General features: G+C 39.0%; 1 protein-coding gene across 1 annotated transcript in view; it reads left to right on the top strand.

The window, feature by feature from the left end:
- The window catches only part of SCAMP1 (secretory carrier membrane protein 1), a 109,675-nt gene that overhangs the window by 5,933 nt on the left and 81,960 nt on the right, over positions 1-21,782 (top strand). Inside the window, exon 2 of the mRNA XM_082620318.1 lies at positions 20,517-20,594. Coding sequence (XP_082476444.1) covers positions 20,517-20,594 — 78 coding nt within the window. The remainder of the gene's footprint in view (positions 1-20,516; positions 20,595-21,782) is intronic.

The raw sequence follows: 21,782 nt of genomic DNA, 5'->3' as shown, positions 1-21,782 counted from the left end.
CTCATGTTTTAATCTACTGGTTATTGGAATTGAGTCTGATCATCTCAGAGAAGAGTAGGTTTATGTTCTAGGGTGCTGTGCTCTGAGCCCCAGCATCTACTGAGGGAGCAGCCTGAAGTGATTACTTACACATAGGCGAACATGTCCTTTACCGTGTTATGCTTGCCATGCTGGTCTTAGCTGAATGATCTTATCAAGCAGAAGCCAGTCTTTGAGCTGATCAGGAACAGATAAGATCGCTTGGTCCAAAAACTTTGCCCCAACAAGAACAGTGATAGTTAACTGAGCTATCTTTCTCAGGAACATGAACTGAGAGCACAGAGAAAAAGTCAGGTAGTTGTAGTGAGGATAACCATGGAAAGACATGGGGAAAGAGCCAAATTATCTATCATGCAAATCATGAAGCACTGGAGTAGGAATCATCTGACCAGGGCTTCTGAGGTCATTTTATAGAATTCCAGTCCCTTATTCGAGCTGCTCTTGAACTACAAGAGATATTGCCATGTTTTGAAGAATTCCAGCCTCTGTGAAACCTGGCATCCTTCTTTCTGTGTGCAGAGTCTGTTTCTTTCAACCAGAATTGCCTAAAGGTAAATGCAAAGCAATATCTTCTTGCCCAAATAGTGATAGAATCAAACCTGTAGGGACTTCCCTGGTGGTGCAGTGGTTAAGAATCTGCCTGCCAATGCTGGGGATGCGGGTTCGATCTGTGGTCGGGGAAGATCCCACATGCCGCGGAGCAACTATGTCCATGTACCACAACTACTGAACCTGCGCTCTAGAGCCCACGAGCCACAACTACTGAAGCCCGCGCACCTAGAGCCCGTGCTCCACAACAAGAGAAGCCACCACACTGAGGAGGCTGTGCAACAAAGAGTAGCTCCCGCTCGCCACAACTAGAGAAAGCTGCGCGCAGCACTGAAGACCCAATGCAGCCAAAAAAAAAAAAAAATCAAACCTGTATTTAGGGACTTCCCTGGTTGTGCAGTGGTTAAGAATCCACCTGCCAATGCAGGGGACACGAGTTTGAGCTCTGGTCCGGGAAGATCCCACATGCCACAGTGCAACTAAGTCCGGGTGCCACAGCTACTGAGTCTGTGCTCTGGAGCCTGCAAGCCACAACTACTGAGCCCATGTGCCACAACTACTGAAGTCTGCACGTCTAGAGCCCGTGCTCCACATCAAAGAGAAGCCACCACGAGAAGCCTGCGCACCGCAACAAAGAGTAGCCCCTGCTCACTGCAACTAGAGAAGGCCCGCATGCAGCAACGAAGACCCAACGCAGCCAAAAATAAATAAATTTATGAAAAAAGAAAAAAACCTGTATTTAGACCGAATACAGATAAAAATGATAGAAGAGGTCTACATGATATAGTTAATGTTGTACTTAGTTTTTGGTGGTAATGAAAGTCCAAACGCTATGGGATGTTTTTAAATCACAAGAAGGAAATTTCCCAACTTTTAATAGGTATGGGCATAAAAGACGATGTTGGAGGTTGGTTGGATTTGACTTTGTATCAAGTGTCTTCCCTGTGCAAGAAATGCCACAAGAAATCCTTGCGTGTATGCAGATAGCAATCTCAATAATCTCCTTCTCCCTGGCGTTTGGCATGGGGTGCTTATAAGAATTAGTAATGCCAGTTCATCAGTTGATGGACATTTGGGTTGTTTCCACCTTTTGACTATTATGAATAATGGTGCTATAAACATCTGTATACAAGTTTTTGTTTGAACACTTATTTTAATTTCTGTTGGGTATATACCTAGGGGTAGAATCTCTGGGTCTTCTGGTAGCAATGCTGAATCATTTGAGGAATTGCCAGACAGTTTTCTAAAGTGGCTGCACCATTTTATATTCCCGCCAGCAGTGTATGAGGGTTCCGCTTTCTCTACATCCTAGTCAACATTTGTTGTTACTTGTTAATAAATCTAGCCATCCTAGTGAGTGTGAAGTATCTAATTTTGGTTTTGATTTGCATTCCCCTGATGACTGTATGATGTTAAACATATTTTATGTGCTTATTGGCCATTTGTGTATCATCTTTGGAGAAATGTCTATTCAGATCCTTTGCCCATTTTAAAATTGGGTTGCCTTTTTATTATTGAGTTGTAAGTGATTTTTTAAATATATTTTGGATATAAGTTCTTTATCCAGATATACGATTTACAAATATTTGCTCCCATTTTGTCGATTACTTTTTTACTTTCTTGTTAATGTCCTTTGAAGCACAAAAGTTCTAAATTCTGATTAAGTTCAAATTATCTATATTTAGTGGCTTTTGTTTTGATATTGTATCCAAGAATCCTTTGCCAAACCTGAGGTAATGTACATTTACCCCTGTGTTTTCTTCCAAGAGCTTTATAGTTTTAGCTCTTACTCTTACTTTAGCTCTTAGCTTTATGATTCATTTTGAGTTAATTTTTGTACAGGGTGTGAAGTAAGGTCGAACTTCATTCTTTTGAATGTGGATATCCAGTTGTTCCAACACCATTTGTTGAACAGACTGTTCTTTCTCCTTTGAATGATCTTGGCACCCTCGTTGAAAAATCTCTATTCTTAATCTGTGTTCTTGCAAAAGAAATGAAATATTTTAGTTAAAAAAGCCCTTCGTATTTCATGCAAAATGGCTCCCAAATACCTGCTGAAGTCCCTAGAGTATATATATTAGCTTTCCCAGCTTCCCAAATTGCCAGAGCTAGTGTTGCAACTCCTTCTAATCTCTGCTTGTTTCAAAGCATAAAAAAAAAAAGTAATAGTGGGTTTTTTTTTTTTTTTTTTTTTTTTTCTTTTTGCGGTATGCGGGCCTCTCACTGTTGTGGCCTCTCCCGTTGCGGAGCACAGGCTCCGGATGCGCAGGCCCAGCGGCCATGGCTCACGGGCCCAGCTGCTCCGCGGCATATGGGATCCTCCCAGACCGGGGCACGAACCCGTATCCCCTGCATCGGCAGGCGGACTCTCAACCACTGCGCCACCAGGGAGGCCCTAATAGTGGGTTTTATAGTTGTTTTTAGAACGTAATTCTAAATACATCAATATTACCAACTTGATACTTCTCCTTTTCTTTAAAAGAAACACTTCCATTTATTTTACAGAGTACAGATGAATTACTGAATTTTTTTTGCATATCAGCAGAATTGTTGGAACCTCTTAAAAGAATAAAGCAAGAAATAAGTGTATATTATAAAGTGTAGTGCATTTTGAGTATTGGTGAGGTCAAACTAGGAAGAAAGGATTTGTGATAGGTATGCATTATAATTCTAAATTGATTGTTCATAGAAGAAAAATAAATCAGACATTTGAATGCAAGTGATTTAGTATATGTAGCTATTACAGATTTTTTCTTATCAAACACAGCCAAAACAATGCATATCATAGAAAAAACAATATGTACACAACAAATACTGGATGTTTCCACTTTGTTCAAGAGAAATAAGCAAAGGCAGAGTTGTATATATGCTACTGGCAGTCATTTTATCTGTGAGAACCCTCCAATGGTGGTTAGAATTCTCATATAGTGATGTGGAATATATGTGGAAGGTGGTAGGTGATAGGAGATAGGAAAAAATATGGGCCAGGGCTTCCCTGGTGGCGCAGTGGTTGAGAGTCCGCCTGCTGATGCAGGGGACACGGGTTCGTGCCCCGGTCTGGGAGGATCCCACATGCCGCGGAGCGGCTGGGCCCGTGAGCCATGGCCGCTGAGCCTGCGCGTCCGGAGCCTGTGCTCCGCAACGGGAGAGGCCGCAACAGTGAGAGGCCTGCGTATCGCAAAAAAAAAAAAAAAAAAAAAGAATATGGGCCAGTCACAGCAGGGGCTGGTGTACTAGTGTAATTTTACTACCGTTTAGCAATTTTCCCGAAGCTGTTGATGCTTCTTTTGCGTTGATTTAGCCAGTCTTGTGGTTTTATTTATGGCCTAGCATACCTAATTTTTGGCATCTCAAATAGTCATAAATTTTAGTGAATTGCTTATAAGTAAGTGGCATATTATAAAAATGTAAATTAATGTATTCCCTAAGCTTCAAAGAGTTACATGCTTTTTCTACTTGATTAAAAAAATTTTTATGGAAATGTTTATATTTGAATCTCAGGGGAACTTAACCACCATTTAGAGTTGAGTCCGTAAGAAAATATTCTGTGAGCTATATATATTGCAGACAAACATTTTTGTGTTCTTAGCCTGGTGCTGGGGGCTTAGAGGAAGAAGTTAATGAAGTTTACAGAGGTGGCCCAGGGGGAGTTGGTAAAAGGGTGGCTTTGGAACCAGGCAGCCTAGATTTGCTTGTCTGCCTCCTAGCTAGGTGACCTTAGGCAAATTGCTTAATTTTTCTGCCTTCAGTATTTATTTTTTTATTTTTTTACATTTCTTATAGTTCCAGAAGTTTAGCTTTTGAATTAAGACAAAGATGGGAAGCTCTTAAAATAACAGATAAAGGAAATAAATTATGGTGCAAGATTATCTTTGGTTGCAACATGTGATTATTTATTCTTCTCGTTTATTTTATCCCTAAATTGCCTATGTTTCCTAAGGCAGACTCTAATTTTTATTAACTTTTAAACTTTTGGTATCAACAGAAATAGCAACAAAAACAAAACATAGAAATTACTGGTTGTCTTACAAAATGTGGGGATTTTAGAAGCTATTATATATCACAACCTGAACTGAGGGTAGTAATAATGAGAGCTCATTTTATTTTTATGACAAATCACCTTGTGATGTAAACTTTGTTTAAATGTTGGAAAGTTGTACACTTGGTTGTTTAATGTTGATGATTTTTGAAAAGGCTATCTAGTGTTCTTTTTATTATATTTGAGTCTAATATTTTTTAAAGTTGTGATTATGATTACTTTTTGACATCATGGGAAGTTAGCAGGAGATGAATCCCTGGTGTCACAGTTGGAACTCTGAACATTTTCTCCCCATGGATATATAGTTGTAGATTGGGATTTGGTGGTATGATTTTAAGTACTGGTCTGAAGAGCTTAACCACTAAGTTAACAAGAGTAGGTCATTTAGCCAGAAATCATTTCATAAGAAAATGTTCTGGGGGCTTCCCTGGTGGCACAGTGGTTAAGAATCTGCCTGTCAGTGCAGGGGACACGGGTTCGACCCTTGGTCCAGGAAGATCCCACATGCCGTGGAGCAACTAAGCCCATGTGCCACAACTACTGAGCCTGTGCTCCGGAGCCCATGAGCCACAACCACTGAAGCCCGCGCCTAGAGCCCATGCAACAAGAGAAGCCACTGCAATGAGAAGCCTGCGCGCTGTGATGAAGAGTAGCCCCCGCTCTCTGCAACTAGGGAAAGCCCGTGCTCAGCAATGAAGACCCAACGCAGCCAAAAATAAATAAATTTAAAAAAATGTTCTGTAAAACATATATTTAATCTGAGGTGGAAAAACTACAGTTAAAAGTTGACTGCTGGGGGCTTCCCTGGTGGCACAGTGGTTGAGAGTCCGCTTGCCGATGCAGGGGACATGGGTTCGTGACCCGGTCCGGGAGGATCCCACGCGCCGTGGAGCGGCTGGGCCCGTGAGCCATGGCCACTGAGCCTGCGCGTCCGGAGCCTGTGCTCTGCAATGGGAGAGGCCACAACAATAAGAGGCCCGCGTGCTGCAAAAAAAAAAAAAAAAAAAAAAGTTGACTGCTGCAGCTCATGCAGCTCAATATCAAAAAAACAAACAACCCAGTCCAAAAATGGGCAGAAGACTTAAATAGACATTTCTCCAAAATGTATTGCCAACAAACACATGAAAAGATGCTCAACATCACTAATCATTAGAGAAATGCAAATCAAAACTACAATGAGGTGTCACCTCACACCGGTCAGAATGGCCATCATCAAAAAATCTACAAACAATAAATGCTGGAGAGGTTGTGGAGAAGAGGGAACCCTCTTGTACTGCTGGTGGGAATGTAAATTGATACACCACTATGGAGAACAGTATGGAGGTTCCTTAAAAAACTAAAAATAGTACTGCTATATGACCCAGCAATCACTACTGGGCATATACCCTGAGGAAACCATAATTCAAAAAGAGCCATGTACCACAATATTCACTGCAGCTCTATTTACAGTAGCCAGGACATGGAAGCAAGCTAAGTGTCCATCGACAGATGAATGGATAAAGAAGATGTGGCACATATATACAATGGAGTATTACTCAGCCATAAAAAGAAATGAAATTGAGTTATTTGTAGTGAGGTGGATGGACCTAGAGTCTGTCATACAGAGTGAAGTAAGTCAGAAAGAGAAAAACAAATACCGTATGCTAATGCATATATATGGAATCTAAAAAAAAAAAAAAAAGGTTCTGAAGAACCTAGGGGCAGGACAGGAATAAAGATGCAGATGTAGAGAATGGACTTGAGGAAATGGGGAAGGGGAAGGGGAAGCTGGGACAAAGTGAGAGAGTGGCATGGACATATATACACTACCAAATGTAAAATAGATAGCTAGTGGGAAGCCCCACATAGCACAGGGAGATCAGCTTGATGCTTTGTGTCCACCTAGAGGGGTGGGATGGGGGGGTGGGAGAGAGACGCAAGAGGGAGGAGATATGGGGACATATGTATATGTATAGCTGATTCACTTTGTTATACAGCAGAAACTAACACACCATTGTAAAGCAAATATACTCCAATAAAGATGTTAAAAAAAAAAAGTTGACTGCCTATAATATGACCAAAATACTAAGACTTAAAAAAATTTTTTTCACAGGTCTTTGCTTGCCACATTTAGCGGTAATTGTTTTTCTATTTCAGTATTTAATATGAATGACAGAAAACTCATTAATCTTGGTGGAGAACCACTATGTATGATAAAACAAACTTTTTGTTGCAAAAATCTCTTGAGAGTTTATTGGAAATAAGGGATGTCCTCCCATCCTTAGGATATCAGTTCAGTGGCTCATTCATTAGTGGTCATTTGAGTTTGGCAGTCAGTTGAACAGACATATGACGAATATTTTCCTGTTCTTTGTGATCAACCTTTTTCTTTTTATGTCTGTGCATTAGTATTGGGGCACCTAGCTCTTTTAGCTACCCAATTTCTCAAGTTTCAGAAGAAATTTTCATGATTCCATATAATAGAATGCTAAAATAAAGTATCCAGTTTGTAAGTATTCAAACTCTGGTGTCATTGTAGTCTCCGTTTGCCAATCCCCCTACCCCATCCCTTTTCACTTTCCTAATGAGCGTTTCTCTAGTTAATGAGGGCAGTGAGTGATTTGGTACTTAGATTTTGAAGACATATGGATTTATAGCTGGTTGGCAACATTTCTTCCAAGAAATGTTACATCTGATTATCTTTTTAAAACACAACTTTGAGATATAATTCATATACCATACAGTTCACCAATTTAACGGGTACAATTTAGTGATTTTTAGTATTTTCACAGTTGTGCAGTCATTACTACTATCAATTTTTGAACATTTTCATCACCCCAAAAAGAAACCCCATACCCTTTAGCAGCCATTCCCCATTTCCCTCCCAACTTCTCCAGCACTAGGCAGCCACTAATATTCTTTCTGGACATTTCATACAAATGGAATCATACAGTATGTAGTCTTTATGACTGGTAGCTTTCATATAGCATCATGTGTTTAAGGTTCATCCATATTATAGCATGTATCAGGACTTCATTTCTTTTTATTGTCAAATTATAATTCCATTGCATGGGTATACTACATTTTATTTGTACATTTGTCAGTTGATATAAATTTGGGTTGTTTCTAACTTTTGGCTGTTAGGAATCATGCTGCTATGAATATTTGTACAAGTTTTTTACAAGTGGATGTATGGATGTGTACCTAGGAGTGGAATTGCTAGGTCATTTGGTAATTGCCAAAGTATTTTCCAAAATGGCTGTACCACTTTACATTCTTACCAGGAGAGTGTAAGGATTCTAGTTTTTTGACATCCTTGCCAATACTATCTTTTCTATTATAGCTATTCTAGAAGTGTGAAGTGGTATCTCAGTATGGTTTTGATTTGCATTTCCCTGATAGCCAGTGATGCTGAGTGTCTTTTCATGTGCTTAGTGGCCATTTGTACATTTTCTTTAGAGAAATGTCTATTCAGATCCTTTGCCCATTTAAAAATTGTTGTCTTTTTATTACTGAGATAAAGTTTTTTATATATATTCTAGATACAGGTCACTTATCAAATATATGTGAAAATTTTCTCCAATTTTGTAGGTTGTCTTTTAACTTTCTTGATGGTGTACTTTATAGCAGGAAAATTTTAAATTTTGATGAAGTCCAGTTATCTGTTTTTTTCTTCTGTTGCTTATGCTTTTGGTGTTATATCTAAGAAGACACTGTCTAACCCAAGGTCATGAAGATTTACTCCTGTGTTTTCTTCTAAGCGTTTTATAATTTTAGTGCATATATTTTGGGCTTTGATTCATTTTGAGTTAATTTTTGTATATGGTCAGAGGTGTCAGTTCTCTAAAGTTACTTAACTTTTAAAATCTTTAAGGATTTATTATAGATGTAGGACACTTTGATACTATCTTAATGTTCATTTCTTTACCCTGTTGGTTTAAGAAATCATTTGTTAGGTTTCTAGCCACTGCTCTATCTTTAGACATATTGTCTTGTTTTGTCTGGCTTTCATGTAATTCATGTAGCTCAAAATGGTGCCACGTAATAAATATGCAGTTTGGAATTGTAGGACCCCTTTACTTTAGTGATATGGCATTTGCTAATTCTTTTGCCAGTGGACTATTTTCTGTTATTTTGGTTAGATGGTTAATGTGGATCCAGTGGCATAATTTGAAAAACAAGCCAAGCATATCCTCTGTCTTTATCACCATTATATTTAAACTTTAGTATTTGCCAGTTTGATAAGGTCTTTATAGTTACTTAAAGTTTTTGTGTAATTGCTGTGATCGTATTAGAGATTAAACAGTTTCAAATTCAGTTGTCTTCTAGAGGTTATTATCATTGAAGATGGAACAAGAGTAGATTATTTATTTAGCCAAAAATTTATGGAGCACTGAAAGTGAATCAGACACTGTGATAGTCACTAGGAATACAGAGATGAAGAAGTCCCTGATGTTAAGGATCCACACTTGAGTTGGGAGACATAATGTGCAATTAAGTGCTTTGAAGGAGAAGGAATTGGTCAGTATTGTAGCCTCAGTTCCCCTGAATGCAGAGTCTGAGGCAGAAAGCTTAGGTATTGTTATAGTTTGCCTCCCTCATTTTATAGATGGGAAAATTCAGACACAGAGGTTAATAGTTCCAAGTTTAGTCATGAATTACAGAATTTGGATGAAAACTATTCCATGAATGGCTTTAATAAGGATAGAGGATTTCTTAAAGCAACTGCTCAGAGTGCTGTTGGCAGTATAAAATAGAACATATATATACACAATATAATATAGAATAGAAAGCACCAGATCTCTTAATTTCATTTTGACTGTGGGCTAAGAAACTAGAGTTTCTTGCTTTCTATATTATTTAAGTCCCTTCCATAGATCATTAATTATCTGGATGAAATTTTCACCAAATTATATTATGTTCAGAAATTATGTTTTGTTTCCAAAGAATTCTTCCTTTAGAATGTAGAGGGGCTAGATAGTGAAATAATTTTTTTTTTGGCACTTAATGCTGGTGTTAACATGGACAAAAATTGCAATTTAAGGTGTGGTTTGTTAACTTTTAAGTTGCACTTATGAGGTAAATCTGCTTGGGTGTGTTTGCTTCAGTTGTTTCTAATCTACTAAGGAGAGATCTGGTCCATAAAAAATTAGTTTTGAGTCTCTCAGGTTTGAGTTAAAATTGTCATGACTTGCAGTGACAATGAATATTAATTTTTCAACATCATGATTTATTGAATAATTCCTAGTGATTATTAAGCACTCCTTATAATGAGTTATAGAAGTTTTGCTAAATGTTTTAGAGTCTTGCTGAGATTTTTAATGGCTTCTTGTAGTAGTTCCCCCTCCCCCCTTGAAATTCTCAGTGTCTTTTAAATTCATATGATTACAATAGCGTTGAGAAGTATAGACTAGGAAAAAAGTTTTACTCTCTGAAGGTAGTACCTCTCATAGCCCCTAGTTTGGGACTTTTCTTGTTTAATCAAGTTGCCTAGTCTAGTGTGTAATATTGATTGGATTAAGCAGAGCTATTGAGTATTTTAATTAAGTTTTGTGGAGCAATGCAGTGTTTAATTCAGCCTTTTTCTTTTGAAGACATATTGTTTGAAACACAAATTTGTATTCTTTATCAGATTTTCTTCTAAAAACTTGGTCTTTGGAGTCAGATTTGAAATTGAATCTTGACCATGTCACTTGTTAACTATATGACTTTGGGCAAATTACTTAAATATCTCTGAGCTAGTATTCTCAGCAGTGAAAGAAAGGATATAGAATCTAAGTCATAGGGGTGCTCTGAGGATTACATGAGATAATTTAAAAATCTAGTATTGTGCTAAACTAGATGAATTCTTTCTCTCTCCTTCAGTCTGTCTTTGCTTTAGCTATCTTCAATTTCCCATAGGTTTCCTTGATAGAATTGTAAGTATTCATCTTTTTCTGAATTTTTAAAAATATTTAAATTATTGTCTTCTGATATCTCGTGAAAAAGTGTGAGGAAAGTGAAAAAGTATGGTGAAAGTCTGCTACTGTGTTGTATAAGAACGTTGGCTTGGAAAACTTCTGATCAGGTCTCTTGTCATCTTTTGTAATTTTGAAAAACTTCGAGGGAATTTAGCTTTAAGTCTGAGTTTGTTTTCCTTTTTGTAACATACTGAATTTGCCCAAATGGATGAAAGTGAAATTATTAGCCATTCTTGAATAAATTATAATGACTAGATCAGCACTGTTGAATCAAATATTTGTGCCACATGTAATTTAAAATTTTGCAGTAGCCATATGGAAGAAAATCAGGTGAAATTAATTTTTTTTTTCTTTTTTTTGCGGTACGCGGGCCTCTCGCTGTTGTGGCCTCTCCCGCTGCGGAGCACAGGCTCCGGATGCGCAGGCTCAGCGGCCATGGCTCACGGGCCCAGCCGCTCCGCAGCATGTGGGATCTTCCAGGACTGGGGCACGAACCCAGTGTCCCCTGCATCGGCAGGCGGACTCTCAACCATTGCGCCACCAGGGAAGCCCGAAATTAATTTTAATAATATATTTAACCCCATATATACAAAATATCTTTCAACACATAATCAACATAACAGTTATTGATATTTTACATTGTTTTGTGCTTTGAAGTCAAAAACATGTTATGTTTTATACTTTCAGCACATTTCAATTTGGACTAGATATATTTCAAGAGCTACATGTGGCTAGTGGCCACTACATTATATAGCAAAGGTCTACGTGAGTAAAATATAATATTACAGCAGTAGTGGGCTTTAGCTGTGTTTGATAAAAATGTCAGTGGTTATCACTGGTTTAAAGCTTGTCTTCATGCCTTAGCAGTCATTTATGTGGGTGGTAAGAATTTACCCATCTTTGCAATCTCTATCCCATAAATGATTTTACCAGTTATTCATTGTCCATTCCCAAAGATTCGTAAATTTTCATAGGCCCAAAATATGCTCTTCGATTATTGAGAGCATAAACCAAACTTAATATATGTTTGTTCCCTTCACATTCATCAAATCTGTAGGTGTGACATGAGCAAGATCGTATTTTGAGAAGCTCATCCTGGATCACTGTGAAGAATACGTTGGGGAAGGGGTCAGAAGATTGGGGGGAACAGTAAGAAGGCCATTGCAGTTTACATGTGAGAAATACTGGCAGCTAATGGGAGGGAGTGTGGGTTGGGAGTTGGAGAAGTGGAAAGAAGGGGGCTGATAGTAGCTTGAGAGTTATTGAAGGAATGCTTTTGGTTTTCTTTGCTTGTGTGCATTTTAAAGATGATTGAGACTTGAAATGTAGATGTGAGGCATCCTGTTGAGAGGAAGCAGATGAACATGAGAGAAAAGGGTAACTGGTAGGGTGATCCTGAGCAAAGATGGGAAGAGATGAAACTTGTATATAAAGAGAGGTTTGGGCTTCCCTGGTGGTGCAGTGGTTGAGAGTCCGCCGCCGATGGAGGGGACACGGGTTCGTGCCCCAGTCCAGGAAGATCCCACATGCCGCGGAGCGGCTGGGCCCGTGAGCCATGGACGCTGAGCCTGCGCGTCCGGAGCCTGTGCTCCGCAACGGGAGAGGCCACAACAGTGAGAGGCCCACATACCGCAAAAAAAAAAAAAAAAAAAAAAGAGAGGTTTGTTGTTGTTGTTTTTTTAAAAATAGGTTTTGTCAAGTTGGCTTAAACTTTAGAACTGTGGGGAATATCTATCACTAAGAAAAATAAAGGATAAATTAGAGTTGTACTCTCCTCCCTCTCTTTTAAATTGGAAGGGAGAGAGAAGGTGAAATTAGAGTTAAATTAAGAAGTGATAGAGAACGGACTTGTGGTTGCAAAGGGGGAGGGGGTTGGGAGAGGGATGGAGTGGGAGGTTGGGATTAGCAGATGTAAGCTATTATATAGGGAATGGATAAAAACAAGGTCCTACTGTATAGCACAGAGAACTATATTCAGTATCCTATGCTAAATCATAATGGAAAAGAATATTAAAAAAAGAATGTATATATATGTGTAACTAGATCACTTTGTACAGAAATTGACACATTGTAAATCAACTATACTTGAGTAAAAAAAGTGATTGAACAGCAGTTTTGGATCAGTAAGTATGTTTGTGATCAGTGTGTATACTAGGCATCAGAAAATATACTTATTAAAATCTTTCTCACCCAGAAGATTTTATTTAAATATAGTTAATGGCAGTACACTGTTTTTTCCATAAAGTTTTAATGGAACACAAAATGGCAAAGAACATTGGTTCCACCTGTTCTGGTTTTAAGGCATGGAGATGCACTCAGGTTACCTCAGGTGATGGAGGTCTTTTTGTTTTGGATTCTTGGGGAGGGAAGGAAGCCCAACGCAGTCGATCTCTGCGGTTGTGATGAAACAGTTTCTGAGAGCTAACAAGGTGTTTCCTCAATCCATAGCCCCTGCCCTTTACCTCCCTCCTGCCAAACAGTGGAAACCATTTTCAGGTGAAATCAATATTTATAAAACATAAAAATTGAGCTTCACTGATTCAAGTGAAGGTTAGGGGGCTGATCTCTGCCAGCCTTTTTCCCCTCTTCCGCCCCTCTGACACTTCCTCCTCCTTTTCCATTCTTCCCGAGGCCCGTCTGAGGATCTATAGGAACATGTGAAAACTCCTCTAACGTCCTAACATCTAACATCCTCCTGAGGATGAGTCATTCCTCATCAACTAGAAGAGCAGTAACTCTCTTGGCCCTCTTTTTGCTTTGATCACTCACTGGCAACTCCAGTAAATGCCATTCCCCTCAGGTGCTGAACCTACTGCCGCTTTTCTGGTCACCTTCTTATGACTTAGCTTCTATTTGTCTGTCTTTACACCATGAACTAGTGTCATCTGCTGCTGCTGCTACTGATTATAGTACAATCTTTATGTCTCATATTCAAGTGCCTCAACAAATAGGCTCTAATTGGATTGATTAGTTATTATCCAATATAGAGTCACTTCTGTTGGGGTCTGCTAGGCTCCCTCATGTCCAGTTCTAAAAATGGCTGCCGTTGGCACAGAGGCCCATTCTTCATCCTTTCATATGTAGCTAAGCTACTGGGGTCACATTACACAAGGCTAGGTGGAGAACTCCTGATTGCTTTCCTCAGGAGGTGGCTGTGGTTGTTTTTTGGCCTATTCATTTCATAGGATGCTCTGTACGTTCTTGATACCTCAGTTAATCAAAAATGGACAGCTTTTTTTGTTTGATCCTATTTTGTTGGTAATAATGATAACAGCCTTAGCTATCACACAAGTGTTTTCCATGTGCAGGAACTGTATTAAGCATTTTACATGTAGTAGTTCATGAGCTATGTGATGCATTTTACTGATGAAAAACCTGAGTCACATTGAAATATGAAGTGCCTGTTCAATGTTTACAGCTTTTCATTAGTGGGGTGGGGAAGGTTGAAAACAGGCAGTCACCTTTTCAAACAATAAAAGACGTATAGTCTATAGCATAACATTTCAGAGCTGCAACTGACCAGGGCAGTCATCTATCATATTTCTCCTGTTTTACATATGAGGCAATTGAGAGTTTAGTTGACTTGCTTAAGGTTGCAGAGGCTAGTCATTTCCAGCGAACCCAGAGTTAATGATTCCTAGACCTAGTCCTCTTTTCTGCTTTAGAACAAGTACCTAAGACACAAAGTTTTGAATGTTAATTTTGAAACCCAAACCTATTAAGTGTTAGCAGATACAGTAAGTAGATACATAATGTATGGTTGTACACAATCATCCATGTAAGCTTTTTTTGTTTTTAGCCTACTGTTTAGCTTGAGGATGATATATATATATATATATATATATATATATATACACACATACACAGAGAAGAGACTGGAGTTGATTATTCACAAGAAATATTTGTTGAAGAAACTATTATTATTATTATTATTTTTGGCTGAGCCAGGCGGCATGCAGGATCTTAGTTTCCTGCAGAAACTATTATTGAATTAATGTCCTCATGTCTAGCTGAAGGTGAAAGTACTTTCTTGCCAGGTTGGAATCTTCCTGTGGTTATATGTGGCAGTGATTGAGAAAGTCCAACATATAAAGCATGATGGAGGAAATCAGTTGAAATACAGTGAAGGTGCACAACCCTGGAGGGTTTGGTAAAGAAACTTGGATTAAAGATAGAAAAGAGGGCCTCCCTGGTGGCGCAGTGGTTGAGAGTCCGCCTGCCGATGCAGGGGATACGGGTTCGTGCCCCGGTCTGGGAGGATCCCATATGCCGCGGAGCGGCTGGGCCCGTGAGCCATGGCCGCTGGGCCTGCGCGTCCGGAGCCTGTGCTCCGCAACGGGAGAGGCCACAGCAGTGAGAGGCCCGCATACCGCAAAAAGAAAAAAAAAAAAAAAAAAAAAAAAAAAGATAGAAAAGAGCTAATTATGCTAGATGTAAAATATTTACTTTTTCTCTTCTTTGAAAAAACATTTATTTTTGTAATGCATCTTGGTTTTTAATGAAACGTGACCATGGAGTTAAGTTGCTTACTAAAGGGTTAGCAGAATAGCCCCGGCTTGACTAAATGACATACCTTTATGGATAGTCAGGTCCAAAAGGATATTTAAACTCTAAAGAATGTCTTGATTCTTGAAAGTTCGTAAAATACAGAAGTCTAGTACATTCCTCTAAGTCAATAAAATAAGACCAGGTCAGAATGCTTTCCTTGGTAGAAATGCAAATTCTCAGCCACCATCCTGCACATCAAGGTACGTTCAGAGTGGGCCTCAGCAGTTTGGGTTTTAACAAGCCCTCCAGGTGATTCCAGTGCTTGCGAAGTTTGAGAATCACTGTCATAGAAGCAACCAACTTAAGTTAAAACAATTTCATTTTGATTGTGTTGGAGAAGAAGTGAGATATTTTCCTGCTAAATTCTTAGAATCAGTAAACAACGAGCTCAACCAGTGTCTTCTCTGGATAAAGTTATGATTGTGGTAAACTGTTTTTCGTATATCTGATGGAAAGAGTATATATAGGCATTGGAAGTCCTGGCTTCCTAGTTTATCTCAGATATATGCTAATTAACCTTGAGGAAGTTTCTTTTTTACGGCCATATCTTCTTTTTCTGAAAAATGGGACAATACCATCCACCTGGGAGGATCATAGAAAGGGTTGGAAATAATGTAAATAAGTGCTCAATACTTAATAGGCATTGAAAGATCATTCATTATTACTTAAATCATCAGCTTTGTTGTTTTTCTCCCAGTTTAGAGACTATAGCTCCCTCAACACTGAAAAACTAATTTGAAATGTTAATTATGTGATAATTCAGAGATATCAGTTCTTTATCTTCCTAAATCATTCTTTTTTTTTTTTTTTTAGGGAGTGAGGTGTTTTTTTTTTAATTAATTAATTTATTTTTGGCTGTGTTGGGTCTTCATTTCTGTGCGAGGGCTTTCTCTAGTTGTGGCGAGCCGGGGCCACTCTTCATCGCGGTGCGCAGGCCTCTCACTGTCGCGGCCTCCCTTGTTGCAGAGCACACGCTCCAGACGCACAGGCTCAGTAGTTGTGGCTCACGGGCCCAGTTGCTCCACGGCATGTGGGATCTTCCCAGACCAGGGATCGAACCCGTGTCCCCTGCATTGGCAGGCAGATTCTCAACCACTGCACCACCAGGGAAGCCCCCTAAATCATTCTTGCTAGATCATTCTTGGCATATAGTCTACTGCTTGGTCACCTAATACTATGTTAGGGGAAATTCCAGACCGACTAGAATTGAACTCAGTTCACTTGAGACAGTGATTTTAGCAAACTGCCAGTTAACTTTCAGCCTAGATTAAACTTTTCTAGAATCTAAAAGGAAACAAGATCATTTAAATTATTGTAGTCACAAGTAGAAAATTGGAAGAATGATTTCATTCTAGGCCTCTTTAGAACTAAGTTATACCTTATGTAGGATTAAAAAAAAGAATTTAATGTGAATTCGAATTTTAGGACGCTTGATAATTGGATATACGTATTTGTAGAATGAAAGTTGGAACTCATTGTACTTAAGTAGCGTTGAGAGAATGACATTGATGGCATGAATGTTGGCTAAGCAGGATCCAACTTTCCGACCCTACCTTTTGGCTCCCCCCTTTTTTCTTTTTGAATTAATTTTCTTCTGTAATCGTGGAAAACATTTTCATGGTTCCAAAGGAAAAACTGTAAAAGACGGTACCTTCAGAGAAGTCTAGCTTCCAAGTTTAGGCTGTCTGCTCACTGTTCTCTTCCTCTCCCTATAGGCAATCATGTTTGTTTGTGTTTGGTTTATTCTTTTTTTAAAAACAAAGACACACATTCATTTTTATCTTCCTTTGTGGATAAAAGGCAACATTATATTTACACTATTCTGCACTTTACTTTTTCACTATTCCATAGCACGTAGATCTTATACCACTTTACAACTGCATAATACTCAGCTGCATAGTACTTTGTCATATAGATGTATTGTAGTTTATTCAACCATCTTCTATTGATAGACATTTAGTTTGCTTCCATTCTTTGCTATTACAAATAGTATTTTGCAGTATATCTTCGGAGTAAATTCCTAGAAATGAGATTGCGGGTCATAGTTTAAATGCAGATGTAGTTTTGCTAGCACTTGCCAACTTTCCCTCCATAGAGGTTGTAACAGTTTCTCTTCCTATTAGGAATGTGTGAGAATCTTTATTTCCTTACAGCTTTGTCAACAGAGTATGTCAGACTTTTGGATTTTTGCTAATCTGATACGTGAGAAATGATTACATCAGCATCCAGTTGACTCTTGAACAACACAGGTTTGAACTTTGTGGGTCCACTTATATGTGGATTTTTTTTAATAGTAAATTTTATAGTACTACACGATCTGTGCTTGCTTGAATCTATGAATGCAGAACCATGGATGTGGAGTATAGGGAGGGCCAACTATAACTTATACAAGGAGTTTTGACTGAGCCGAGGGTTGGTGCCCCTAACCCCCGTGTTGTTGAAGGGTCAGCCGTAGTTTTAATTAGTGTTTCTCTTCTTATGAGTGAGAGTAAACATTAATTAAACATCTTTTCACTTAGACTTTTTGAATTAACTTCATATTTATGTTAATTTTTTAAGGAAGTATTTCTTGGTTATTACTGCTGCTACTGTTGTGAATAATTATTCTGGATTTTCCCCCCCAGAGGTCGTAATAATAATCACTCAAGAAACAGTATTACCTCTCATGTATGATTAAATAAAAACCTATTTACATATTTCTTGTATTCAGAGATGTCACAGTCTAATTTGGGGAAAAAGACTTGCATGAAGATCATCATGGTTCAGTGAAATAAATGCTGATGGAGATAAATACCAGGTTCTGTGGGAGCATTGAGATTGGGATAGAGTGACTTGGATATCAGGAAGGTATCAGGAAGATTATTGGTTAGCATATGAGGTAGTCTTTGGGTTGAGTCTTTAAGGAAGAGGAGGAGATTGCTAGGCTGACCCTGCCTGGAAGAGTATTGCTGCCAGAGGAAGCAATGCCAAGGAAGAATATGGTGTCTGAGCATTCACAGGTTGCCTCGTTTTGTGGTGGGTTGTGGTGGGCTGGGCGTTGTGACATGACTGCAGCTGGACCATCTGGATTTGCTAGGTCTCCACTTTTTGACCCTGAGCCCACTTCTAAATTTAAGCACAACAATGCCAACTTGATTAAAAATTTGATTAAAATATTCATGTTTCTATTTTCTTAATTTTCCCCCTGAAGCATACATCCCCTCTTGATAATCTTCCTACTCATTTTTGTATAAACTGGGGAGGGTAACCCTGAGAGGAGGTAGAGTGATTTCTTTGCCCCCTTCCCATTTTATTGTTGAGCAAGCCTAAAGACTTTATTTTTCATCTCTGCTGTACTTTTAATTTATACTTACCGCTTGCTTATTGCTAAGTTCAAGGCTCCTTATATAGTAGCTTGTTGTTTTTTTAAATTAATTAATTAATTAATTTTTGGCTGCGTTGGGTCTTTGTTGCTGCATGTGGGGTTTCAGTAGTTGTGGGAGCCAGGGCTACCCTTTGTTGCGGTGCATGGCCTTCTCATTGTGGTGGCTTCTTTTGTTGCGGAACACGGGCTCTAGGCATGTGGGCTTCAGTAGTTGTGGCCTGCGGGCTCAGTAGTTGTGGCTCCTGGGCTCTAGAGTGCAGGCTCAGTATTTGTGACGCACGGGCTTAGTTACTCCGTGGCATGTGGGATCTTCCCGGACCAGGGCTCGAACCCATGTCCCCTGCATTGGCAGGGGGATTCTTTTTTTTTTTTTCTTTGTGGTACATGGGCCTCTCACTGTTGTGGACTCTCCCGTTGAGGAGCACAGACTCTGGACACGCAGGCTCAGCGGCCATGGCTCACGGGCCCAGCCGCTCCGCGGCATGTGGGATCTTCCTGGACCGGGGCATGAACCCACGTCCCCTGCATTGGCAGGTGGACTCCCAACCACCAGGCCACCAGGGAAGCCCGAGCAGGCGGATTCTTAACCACTGCGCCACTAGGGAAGCCCAATAGCTTGTTTTGTTTGGTTAAGGGAAAGGACTGGCAAGGTGTGAGGCTGGTTATAAGAGAGTTGATAAGGCTGGAAAGGTAGGCAGGGGCTAGTTGGAAACTTTGTATCTCATTTTGAGAAATGTGTATTTTATAGTTGAATCTCTAAATCTGAAATGGATAAGGGGCAGAGGAGAGGGATTGGAGGAGGGAAATGAAAAGATTAGCTTTACATTTTTGAAAGGTAACTTTGATGACTGTGTTGAGGAAGATGGATTGGACAATGTACAGTGTAGACAAGGGAGCAATGGTCCCCAGACCAACAGCATCACCTGGGAACTTGTTAGAAATACAGATTCTCAGGTCCCACCCCGGACCTACTGAATCAGAAACTCTGGGAGTGGGGTGCAGCAATCTGTGTTTTATTTGATTCTGGTGAATGTGAAAGTTTGAGACTAAGGATATGAAGGCTGATGAGGCTGTATATTATGGTTTGCAAATGCCTTTCACATTAATTATGTAGTTGATTTTGTTGAGATGATCATTATATTTGTGTCTTACTTTCACAGTCAAGAGAAATAGAATAACTAGGATTTTGTGATTTAGTTACTTATATGAAAGCCTAGTATTAAGATTTGAAAAGCTGGGCTAATGTGGTAATATATTATACTTGGAAGAGGGAGACAGTCTAGGATCATGTGGAACAATAAATACAGTCATGGAGAAGTACTGTAGTAGAATAAAACAAGTAAGAGGTGCTTAATCTTGAATGCTCTAGATGTTTCCTGTACATGACATTGATTTGTATCATGGTACTTAAATCTGCAGTGGGGAAAACTGAAGATATTATTTTTTTAAAAAGGGGAACATGGCTTCCCTGGTGGCTCAGTGTTTGAGAGTCCGCCTGCCGATGCAGGGGACACAGGTTCGTGCCCCGGTCTGGGAGGATCCCACATGCCATGGAGCAGCTGGGCCCCGTGAGCCATGGCTGCTGAGCCTGCGCGTGCTGAGCCTGTGCTCCGCAACGGGAGAGGCCACAACAGTGAGAGGCCCGCGTAAAAAAAAAAAAAAAAAAAAAAGGGGGAACGTGAACTCTGTGGAGCCCAGAGGAAAGGATGGGTTTACTCAAGATTTGCTGAGATGCCCTGTGCAATCGGTTCCACACAGCTGTTATGAGGTGGTCTATTTTCATTCTTTAAATAATAGCTAGCAGCTGATTTGCATCTAACCCAGTTTTCATTTGTTTTTCTTTGAGAGTGTGAGGGCTGTGGGTTTAAATTTCAACTTTCTGGAAGTGGGACTGAGTAAATCTGATAATCTTCTTTATTTTCCTCTGTTAGCTTTGCTGGGTGCCCAAAAGGACAGATAAAGCAAATGCTTTGTAAATATCATAATTGTATCTTAAAGAATAAGTAACCTTTTTTTTCTCCTTCGAATTTTATTCCAGGACCCATCAGTTACACAAGTGACAAGAAATGTCCCACCAGGACTTGATGAATACAATCCATTTTCGGATTCTAGAACAGTAAGACACTTCTTAATTGGACTACTTTTAAATATTAAAATGGAAATTAAATAGGATTTATATTTCAATTATAGTTTCTTTTTAGTTGATTGGTTAAATTTATATAAAATAAGCTGTTAGTGTTTTATTTAGAATTTAGCAAGTTTATTAAAACAGGAAGGAATATTTCTAGTAATTGAAAATTACCATGATGGTTCTACAAATTAAATTGCTAATAACCCTTCTAATATGTTAATATTACCACAGTTCTTTAAACAGGAGAGGTTTTTTGGTATACATGTTAGTTTCATGGTAATACAGGGTGATGTTTTCTTACAAAGAGAGATGTTCGTCTGGAGCTGTACCATGAATATTTGTAATATTGTCATTTGAATTAGGTGATTCTGAATAGGACTAGCTTTCTACTCTGGTAGACTAGAACCTCTGGAACCTGGCCTAGGAGTATATTCTTCTCAAAATGTAGTCTTGGTTTATAAAATGAAGGAGTATGGAAAAAACCCTTAAAGAACAGGGTTCTCTACCCTGAATGCATATTAGAAGCACCTGGAGAACTTTATTACAGTATCTGTTAGGGCTCTAATCTCTCACAGGGCAGTTTTGTTTTTTGTTTTTGCTATAGCGCTTTTGATGATTTTATTGTGAGCCAGTTTTGAGGACTACTGAAGGTAGGTTCTGTTGAGAATTCTGCCTCAGAATTTCTCTGGCAAATAATTTTGTCTCCTGTATTTGAGTTTTTAGCTCAAATATCACACTCATGAGGCCCCTAATTTTAAACATTGTTGGCTCTTGAACTGTTAGTCATCCTCTTAAAGATATTAAAGTTCTTCAGTTATGTGCTTGGATTTACATGTCATTATAAGGATCCTTACTTGATCATCTCTCCCTGATGCATGTTTTTCATAGTCTAGAAAATAATTCTAGAAGATTGTGTAGGCTTTTGCTTGGAAATATCTTCAAGATGTATTAACTTTTTAGTTTTAAGAAGAGCTTTGTACAAAGTAAAAGCACTAAAATAAGAGTGAACTTTAAAATTTCACTTTACTTCAAAGCCCTCATTTATTTTGACAGCCTCTGTTTATGTGTAGCAGCTGCAACCCAGGCTGGGATCATCAAGTGTTCTTTGAGCATGTCAGTTTCAGATTGAACCCTGTGAAATGGCCAATAAGTTGACCAGTTTTGACATGTAAA

This window comes from Mesoplodon mirus (assembly GCF_964341445.2).
Source record: "Mesoplodon mirus genome assembly, chromosome: 5".
Lineage (NCBI taxonomy): Eukaryota > Metazoa > Chordata > Mammalia > Artiodactyla > Ziphiidae > Mesoplodon > Mesoplodon mirus.
The sequence above is the reverse complement of the archived record's forward strand: the minus strand, read 5'-3'. Positions and strand labels throughout refer to the sequence as shown.